The following is a 10,299-nucleotide window of genomic DNA, read 5'->3' on the forward strand; positions in this document are numbered from 1 at the left end:
TGTGTGTGTGTGTGTGTGTGTGTGTGTGTGTGTGTGTGTGTGTGTGTGTGTGTGTGTGTGTGTGTTTGTGTGCGTTTTAAGATCCGCAGATTAGGCCGCAACGTCTAGGCTTTCTCGTTGGTTCAGGCAGAGATAGTTGAGGGGTTTGGAATAGATTCCTGTTGGAGTTCAATTACTATGTGTAATGCTCATTTCATTTTCAAAGATTTATTTACTGGTATTTTATTTTATGAAAACTACTCAGACAGCATTTTATAACACGTCCAGTGACTTCACCTAATCCTCAGACTTTGCCCACAGGGCATAACACGCTAAAACAGGACGACATAATAATAGAAAATTCGAGAAAAAGGCAGAAGGTAGATGTAAAAGGGAAAGGTTGAAAACACCGGAAATCGAAAAGAAAAACAGTCATAATAAGGCTGAATGGATAGTGGCTTTGAGTCTATGGTACAGCTGGTCAACGCGGAGATGGTGGTATTTTCCAATTCGCCATCAGGAAATTATACGTATGATTGCATCTTACTGAAAATATCAGATTTGAAATTCAGTAGTGCGGTGGAGTTCTTAGATCTGAAAAGGATCTGTGATCTTTCTGCTACGCATAGCTTGCATTTCTTGATCCAGTCTATCTTTGTTCAGTCAATTGTTTACATTTAGATTTAGTCGCTCTTATTGGATCGTATACTATTATAAAAGAAAATAATATATATTTACAGTTTTGCATATAGAAACTTTTCTCAACAACGCTAAGAGAAAAAGATGTTCTATATGACACATTCTACCAGTATCCGAAGTTTCAAAGTGTTTAATTAAAGCAAGTTAATTAATCGAGTTGCCCATCAAAGGGAAAAGATCCTAATCTGCTACATTTAACATTATACTTCCTATGAAAACGATATCTTAGTTTGAAAGTTGAAAGTGCATATTCAAGCATATTCAATAATAGACACCAACATACATTTTGTGTAACCATTTTCTTAACCGCCCAGTAAAGAAAGATGGGCCACTATAAAAAAGTATTTTGTACTGAAAAGGTATGTATAAATTTATGCAGCTGGGCACAGAGTTCAAGTTTCAGTGGATTCTGTTGTAAATTGGATCTCTTTTATCAAAATTATTTTACTCTGGCACACAGTATTGTATTGTAGCAACTATGTCATTGTATTTCTGTCTAACAACGAACCGATCCAAACTTTTCTTTCTCTAATCTATGTTTTAGGTTGCAAGTCGTATTGTATTGAATATAGCAGGAGTTATGGTTATCATCATGGCGATATTGGGTAAAGTGGCTGCTTCTTTAGCTACAATTCCAGATCCTGTAGTAGGAGCCATCAATTTCACTGGGCTTACTATGATGTTATCAGTTGGTATCACCAATCTGCAAAAGACAGCTTTAAACGCACGCAATACATTGATTATTGGATCTTCATTGGGTCTGAGTTGGGTTTCTTCATCATGGCTTTACACATATCCAGATGACATCAATACAGGTAAGAATCTAATTGACGTTTTTCACTCAAAGATGAAATGGATTAGCAGAATTTGTAGAGCATCAGACAAGATACTATGTGTTATTTAGTTATTCATTTAAGTTCTAAATTGGAATCCTGTTGAGGTTGATTCTCAAGTGCTATGGAAACAGAGACAGTGATATGATCTTTTTTCTTTGTGTGACTATACCTTTCCAGAATTTCTGATGAAAATCAAGTTTAGGAAACAATATTTTTTTTATTCAGACTCTCAGATGAAGTATAATAAAAATTTCTACAATTAGCACTAAAATTGGGGAGACGTACAAGTTATTATATGGAAGCCACTAGATGACTAGTATTTATCAACACTAGAAGGATGGCAGGCAAGCCCAACACGGCAGAATTTGAACTTAGATTGTAAACGAACAATATTTAATGAGTCAAAATATATTTCCACTATGCTATGAAACCTTCCATCCATTATTCTTAAGAACAACAACAGCGATAAAAACAATAACACTACTACCAACAACAAAAATGATAATGATGATGATTCATCATTTAGCCTCAAAAACAATGAGGGCAATACAAATTAAAGATAAAAAGAATGCGGGGGCTTAGAAGAAGAAAAATCACACAATTATAACAAAAATATCAACAAATAAAATACCTTTCAACAGGAACCATTGCCAGGGGTATACCAAGGGACCTCTCAGATTTTTTATTAACTATACCAGAGGAAGTTCCCTTTCTTAAGTTTTATTTTCTTCCCAACATTTGCATGCTTAGAAAGGCCCTTTAATTCAGGTAATGTTCTTCGCTATCACCCACCTTTCAAAGATGAAAGATTGGCCAAATAGAAATGTGTCTATTTTCAGTTACGTCGCCAACACAATCTGTTGTGCTATTGTGACCTGACGAAGAAAAACTCTTTTCTCCGTCCAGATAAATGTAAGCAGCAGGACGAATTTTGCAATGAATTCAGTAGATAAATAGAATCATCCAACATGTGTACCAGAAAAGAAGGGCACAATGCCAGCGATTCTAGGGAAGAGGATATGTCGATTACATCAGCTGGTACTTATTTTACCGAGTCCGAAAGGATTAAAGGCTCAATGTCTACCTCGGTGGCATTTGAACCGAGAACGTAAAGCCGAAAAAATTGTTGCTAATCAGTTTGTCCGGTATGCCAACGATTTACCAACTCGCCGCCTTACGTGTACCAGAAAATCATAAAATTAAATCTTGATCTGTCCCAAATACTTTTAACAGTGAACTTCGCTCAACGCCAGCAGGGGTCAATTGAATATTATGTACAGGATGGCAGCTTAGGTTAAGATACTTATAATACAGTTGCTTTTAATGTCCAGAAATCCAAACTGCAAGTGAATGAAACTGAAAGTCATATTTCATTGTAAAATGAAATAAGAAACTCAGATCGATACGTGATATGCACTTACGTTCTTGTGGAAGGCGATTTGTTTAAAAATAGCATAATTTCTAGCTTAAGGAATTTGACTTTCACACTCTTGTAGCTTCAGAGATAATACTTGAACACTCGAAAACTATTGGACAGTGGCCTATGTTCCAGATGTTTAAATTCATTGAAATTACATTCATTTACTTCAAGTGATGATGTGTCCTTGCTTATTTTTCAATTTGGTTTGTAGGTAACTTTGAGCTAGATCAAATATTAAAGATTATTCTGGGAACTCAAACCTTTGTAGGAACATTAACGGCTATTTTATTAGACAACACGATACCAGGTATGTATATAAATTATCAAACGTCTATAAGTCAATAGCTTCAGTCAATCCACTTGTTTATAATGTGCATGCTAAAATCTCATCACTGAAACTATACTGTGATATAGAGAAAACGAAAGTTTTTTTTTTTTTTGGTCTTAACTTGTGTGGAGATAATGTTATCCGACTTATTATTTATGTCGGTAATTTATATTTTGTAACCTTATTGGGCCCGTGACACACTCACGATAAAAATGCATACTATGGAGTAGCTGCCATCTACAAGTAGTGGGAGTACTTTGTACAGAGAACGAGGACGTCCCTTGGTTAACCAGCAAGTATGTTCCACAAGATGGCTTTAGTTTAGTATATTTTTCATAGGTCGAAATATTTCGGTAATAAATGTATCCACATTAAGTGAGAATTATACCGTTCTTTAGGTTTTAGTGGACTGAGTTAACGTTACTCTTAAGTAATTTGATTTCCGTTCTCCAACGACAGGTTTGCTGTATTACGGATTACGTGGCATATAGATGAAATTTGAATTGTAGCTTTCAGTGAAATTACCCGTCATTTATAGCTGATGTCTTCATCAGAAAGTGAAAAGAACAAGATTAAATGAGATACAAGTGTGATAATTCGGCAGTTCAAATCCATCGCAGGAGTTTTATTGTTATATCTAGAAAAGACAATTTCATTTAATATGCCTGCAGATATTAAACATAATATTCTTTTCTACTCTAGGCACAAGGCACAAACATTTTGGGGAGGGGCTATTGAATTAGATCGACACCAGTACGCAATCGGTACTTAATTTATCGAAAGGATGAAAGGCAAAGTCGATCACGGCAGAATTTGAACTCAGAACGTTAAGACAGACGAAATACCACTAAGCGGCGTGCTAACGTTTCAGACAGCCCGCCGCCTTAGATAATCGTTTCTACTCTAGGCACAAGGCCCGAAAATGTTGGGGAGTTGGGGCCCAGTCGATTTGATCGACCCCAGTATGCAACTGGTACTTAATTTACCGACCCCGAAAGGATGAAAGGCAAAGTCGACCTTGGCGGAAATTGAACCCAAACGGTTAAGACAGAAGAAATACCGCTAAATATTTCACCCCGCCTTCTAACGTTTCTGCCAGCTCGCCGTTTTAGATATTAAACAAAATATTGTCATCAGCGTCTGTGATTGCTTAGCATTCACTCCTAAAAAAGAGCAACTATCATCTATTTAATAATATTAAATCTAAAGCGGCGCACTGCTTCATAATGAATTGTCTACTTGCAAAGGCGCTGATTGCCTATAAAGGCATTCTTTCATTATAGGTAAGATCTAAATTATTTAACACGGAAAGATTCTACGGCCATGGGAAATTGTAATTCAAAGAGATATTTCACTTAGCTAGCTGCGTTTATAATAAGATAAACTACTTGAAAAACAAGCTCTCAAAAATGTTATTTTTCAGAAGTTGAATTACTATAGCAGTTTCATGCGATAATAATGCTATAAAGTTACCATTTACTATTTACTAATTTAATTATCAAAGTAAAAGAAAAAGACATCAAACAAAACGTAAAAGTTATACTTCCGGCTATGAAGTTGTCCCCCTTGATCAACTCTGCCAAGAAATAGTATTAGCTAACACTTAGCATGTTTTTAATTACCACCTTTAAATTGATCGTAATTATTTCCGATACTTAAAACAATAGAAATAATAAGAACACTAATAATAATTTTTATATTCTATTTCGTTTTCTCTGTTACATTCAGCTTGAAACTAAGATTCTAGATTTGCCGATAGATTATTCCGGAAGATTATATCTATTGTTCTTTTAACGCTTATATTGTTTCGCAGTGATAGTAAAATACTTTATAGGTTGTAAGGCTTCGTATGTTGAGAAAGGATAGAGAATATTTTGTTAATATATATGAAGGAAATATTGAGATAAGATATATAAATGATTTAAGCAGGACCTCAGAAAGCTGAGAGATATGTTATCAGCTTAATGTTATTGTCTTTTGAAAATGGGATGCTAATAAATACAGTATTTGCACTGGACTTCAGAATTCAATGTAATGAAATGCCTCGTCGGTGAATACTGTTTTATAACCTTCCCAGAGCCTTCTGCTATTACAGCCACTTTTATGAGGTGATAGTTTCCATTACAGTACTTATGTACATATGATTTTAAAATTTTGTAGCTTTAGATTGTGTCAGTATTGTAAGATCCGTAAAGCATTTGTAAGTACTGATTGTAATAAATAGGCAAATTATATTGAACAAAAATATCTATCTTCAGCATTACCAATGTACTGAAGTGTACTTATGTTTCGCAATGTGTCTTTCTTTTCCAGTGGTAACTTATTCACATTTATCTCTTTCCCACCGAGGTTCCGGGTTCAGTCCTACTGCGTGACACCTTGGGCAAGTGTCTTCTACTATAGCCTAGGACAGATCAAAGCCTTGTTAGTGGGTTTGATAGACGGAAACTGAAAGGAGACCATCATATATATATATATGTTTGTGTATGTTTGTCCACCATCGCTGCATGACAACCGGTGTTATTGCGTTTATGTCCCTGTAACTTGGCAGTTCAGTGAAAGAGGCCAATAGGATAAATACCAGATTTAAAAAATAAGTATTGAAGTTGATTCTCTCAACTAAAGTTCTTGAGTTGTCCATTGAGAGATCAGTATCTTGAACCTGGACGCAGATCATTAGTATTAACATAAGTCACCGATCGTTTGGTTAGAATTAAACACTCTGTCAGCTTACTCATCTGATATTAACCTTTAAGTATATGTATCTAGGCTAATGTAAAAGATGTTGTATGTAATGGGCTCCATAGTTTTAAAATATACTCTTGGAAATGTTAAAGTTTTGATGTGTTTGAATTTCAGTTTCTAATGGAGGTCAAAATGATTGTCTGTACATAGATATCGGATCTTCTCAACAAACATTTTTTTACATCATAGGACATATTTTTCCATTTATCTTCTTAACAACTCACTTATTACTACTGAGCTGAAGAAATATCCACATATTCATTGAAACTATTACCTACAGTAACCCTAATAACCTACCCAGTGAGATATTCATCGTTCATCTGATTACATATTATGAATGAATTAAATTAAGATGATACTCGAGTATTTCTTTTAAATTAGCATAAATATTCAATATTCGATTCTTTTGCATGTGCATATTTAAGTCTCGGCTAATTTATCTGCCATTGCTTTGTATTTCAATGCCCCGTTATTTTATTGTTTTTAATATTCTGAATAATAAATATTTAGTATATGTTCATAATATAATTTATAAATTAAAATTGATAAACGAACAAGGAAACAGTTGTAAATTTAAATCGAGAGTATATATTAATTTACTATTTTCAAAGCCGACATTCTTAAAATATTTACAGGTACACTGACGGAACGTGGGATGCATCATTTACTACCTGAGACTGAAAACACTGAAAAACCAACATATCATACTGGTGAAATTGTTTACGAATTCCCAAGCATCCAAAATTTTTTAAACAAACATCAATCAATTTTTGGGAAATTAGCCATACTACCACCCAAGAAGGTTATTGAAGTAGATGAGGAAACTGAAAAACTTAAAGATGAAATTGACCAGACTGATTTAGTATAACGTTACAATTTGTATGTATTGTGAATATGCGCACACATAATTTCATGCAGATGTATGTATACATATGTAAAAATACAAATACATGTATATTCAAATTAGAATATGTTTTCCCATTCACAGAGTTCTATATGTTATATTAAATACGATAGATATTTCATATGTGTGATATTAGTCTTATACTGATTGTGCTGTTGGAGCACAATTATAATATTTTGTTGTCTAGAGAAAGTCATTATGGCAATATTAAAACACGAACTGATACAAAAAAAAAATTATAACATTGTTTTCATGAAGTATATTTCGATAGTAAGTCATTAAAGAAAGAACAATAACCTCTGCGCTAATATTCCATTTTCCTGTCAACATTGCTATCCTTGATTTTTGTGTTGTTACTACAATTTTATGATGATGATGATGATGATGATGATGATGATGATGATGATGATGATGATGATGATGATGATGATGATGATGATGATGGTTTTCATGATAATGATCATGATCATAATGATGGTGGTGGTGCATACGAATCTATATCCTTTTCTACTCTAGGCACAAAACCCGAAACTTTTGGGGAGGGAGCCATTCGATTAGATCGACCCCAGTGCATAACTGGTACTTAATTTATCGACCACGAAAGGATGAAAGGCAAAGTATACGTATCAATATTGATTTGTTGCCTAACCAATTCGAGTGCCTAAAGATGAGGTGCACGTTTCTTCGCCCGTAATACACATATTTATATGTAATTACACGTCTAATCAATACAGGAGTTGCATACACACACATATGTATATATGTATGTATGTATGTTAAATAGCAAATTAGATAAATTACCTAATCTTCAATATGTTGCTAAATCACTTGTCTACAATATTCGACACCATGTTACAAATTTATCTCAATGTCTTTATTGCTGCGAGTATGTATAGATATGGTTTCTTTCTGTACTTTTGTTTGTTCGAAAATAACCAACAACTGATGGAAGAACTGTAAGAATATTTATTTGAATATTTTAAGCTTTTGAAGTTTAATGTTTAGTTGTGTCCCTTGATGCACTTTGTTTTCAAATAGCGTAATTCACATAAAATTGGACCAAGGAACACTCTTCCGTCTCCGCTTCATTGACTATGTCAGACAATGAGAGAGAAGAGGCGTAAGAAGTAGAAAGCAGTTCAGACATGTACTGAATCAGCGAGCGGACTAGAAGTACGAAGAACTCTCAATCACTCCACATCAAATACTCCGTTAGAGAATTGTTTAAATTACAATTTTTCGTTCATTTTTTTCCTTCCCCGTTCACTTTCAACAACACTTTATCTATACGAATTTCTTTTCTTCAATTTTACTTACGTCGTGTTTCAGGTTCACCATCCTTTGGCACTCTTCTGTAACAGTCTGCAGGATTAAATCTTGGTTCCCTTGTTCAAGTTTCGAAAGAATTCTTGCCCGTATTTCTGTATCTTCATTTGTTGTAAAGCATTGTACAAAAATGAGACACTTAGACATCTCAGGAGTAAGTTCTTTGAGTTTAAAACTTTCACACATCGTTTTGACTGTTCCTGCATACGTAATAAAGTAATCATTCTCTGTTTTTTTAGTTAAATTTAAACACTCCATTCGAGTATTAAATAGAGAAGTTTTATCACCGAACATAATAGAGAGTAATTTGATTGTTTCTTGAAAGCAAATTTCACTAGACATTTTGGGCAAGATGAAGCTAATTTGCATAATAATAACCTTACTTTTTCTTCGTCCGATCATGTGCTGTCTGAGAAAAGACAATGCGACATTGAAAGGCTGTTTAGATTAAGCTAATGGTTCTGCCACCATCACTTCATCTCACATAAATACTATAGGTGTCGCTATTACTGTGTAAGTTGCTAGTGGTGGTCAGTCCCTTTCTTGTCTTGATGTCCAGGCTGCGTATCTCATCAAGTGTCCAGTATAATATCCCAAATGTTGGTACTAGCGCTGGCACTGCAAATGTATTGTGAGATATGGTCTTGTTAATTGCAGACAACTCTGAGTTCCATATTTCTGGAATCCACAGAAGTACTCTTTTGTTATTCTGGCTTTAAACATAGCACCAACATATGCTACATTTTCATCGATTCCAAGTATTAGAGATAAGAGAGACAGACAAGCCGTTGATATACATGTTTTCTGCGTAGTCGACTATTTTCCTTCGATTGACTATCATGAATGAGTATTTAACGTGCCCAAACTTCATTCCTATATCATGTGAGAATGTTGTGACTAGTTCACAGTGTTCAATGTCTATAGTAAAGATAGAACGATACACAGATTAAATATGAATGAGTGGTTCAGAAAGAGGCTTATTGGCAGTAAAAGTGTGTGAATGGAAAGGAAATCCACAAAAAAGATTAACCAGCCAGCCCTGGCTAAGAGAAATGTATCAGCTGGCAGAACAGAGGGAAGAAATATTTCAATAATTTCAGATCTATTAAAGATTATTGTTTCATTAGAAGAATGATTAAATGCATTGCGATAATACTTGACATCGAATCTCTTATCCCCAGGCTTTGGTTCTCCCTGATGTAAGGGTTATGAGTCCTCGAAGTCAAAAACTGCAATTGACAGCCTCTTACAGAGAAAGATATAAATGTAAAGAGAAGAGTATGACAAACGCAGCGTACAAAACAGACAAAATTGCAGGTATCAGTTCTACAATGGTGGAAATATTAAGAGATACAGAACGGCGATTTGTACTAGGGAGACTCAGTTTCTATTTATAGCAGGTCGAAATGAACGTGCAAAGTTTACACATCCTGTCTGTCAAACAAATATTCTAAATGATGCAAAGTAATGTTATATAGACATGACCAGATTGAGAGTAAATATTAAGTTAGACAAACAAGTGTATTGTAGCACATGCCTTTACAGGAAGACATAAATAATAAAAATAAACATTCAAGTAGAGAGATAAAAGGCGAGTCAAACACAAGCATATATACATTCACAGATACTCTCATGTAATATAGACAAATGCATATATACATACAACACATGTAGTTCTTGTTACTGCTGAAATATATTGCAAAAATCTGTAATTTTTCCTCTCTATTTTGTTGTCTTCCACAAAGTCTCTTCCTTCATAATGAATACCGCATCAGAGATATTTACAATCAGTAGCACAAGCGAAGGAGTTGGGCAATGCGAATAAAAACTTCGCTTCGTAACGTGCCGATACTTCGCTGCTTCTAGTATTGACGAGAAGTTTTCCATATTTACTTGTCCTTTTCTGTTAAACGCTTTCACGTCTCATCTTGATTCTTACTATAAACATACATGCACTCAAACAAATATATGTTTGCGTGTGTCTGTTTGTGCACGTATACTTGTCTATATCTCTGTCACTCCCCTCTATCTCTCTCTCGATATATATATATATATATATATA

The 10,299-nt window shown here is 34.4% G+C and overlaps 1 protein-coding gene across 3 annotated transcripts in view; it reads left to right on the top strand.

Moving 5' to 3' along the window:
- The window catches only part of LOC106875623 (solute carrier family 23 member 1), a 62,677-nt gene extending 54,348 nt beyond the window's left edge, over positions 1-8,329 (top strand). For all 3 annotated transcript variants that reach the window (XM_014923851.2, XM_052969780.1, XM_014923852.2), the window contains exons 10-12: positions 1,223-1,493; positions 3,146-3,241; positions 6,643-8,329. In XM_014923851.2, coding sequence (XP_014779337.1) covers positions 1,223-1,493; positions 3,146-3,241; positions 6,643-6,875 — 600 coding nt within the window. In that variant the 3' untranslated portion in view covers positions 6,876-8,329. The remainder of the gene's footprint in view (positions 1-1,222; positions 1,494-3,145; positions 3,242-6,642) is intronic.
- The last annotated feature ends 1,970 nt before the right edge of the window (positions 8,330-10,299 follow it).

This window comes from Octopus bimaculoides, chromosome 1 (genome assembly GCF_001194135.2).
Source record: "Octopus bimaculoides isolate UCB-OBI-ISO-001 chromosome 1, ASM119413v2, whole genome shotgun sequence".
In the NCBI taxonomy this organism is placed as follows: Eukaryota; Metazoa; Mollusca; class Cephalopoda; order Octopoda; family Octopodidae; genus Octopus; species Octopus bimaculoides.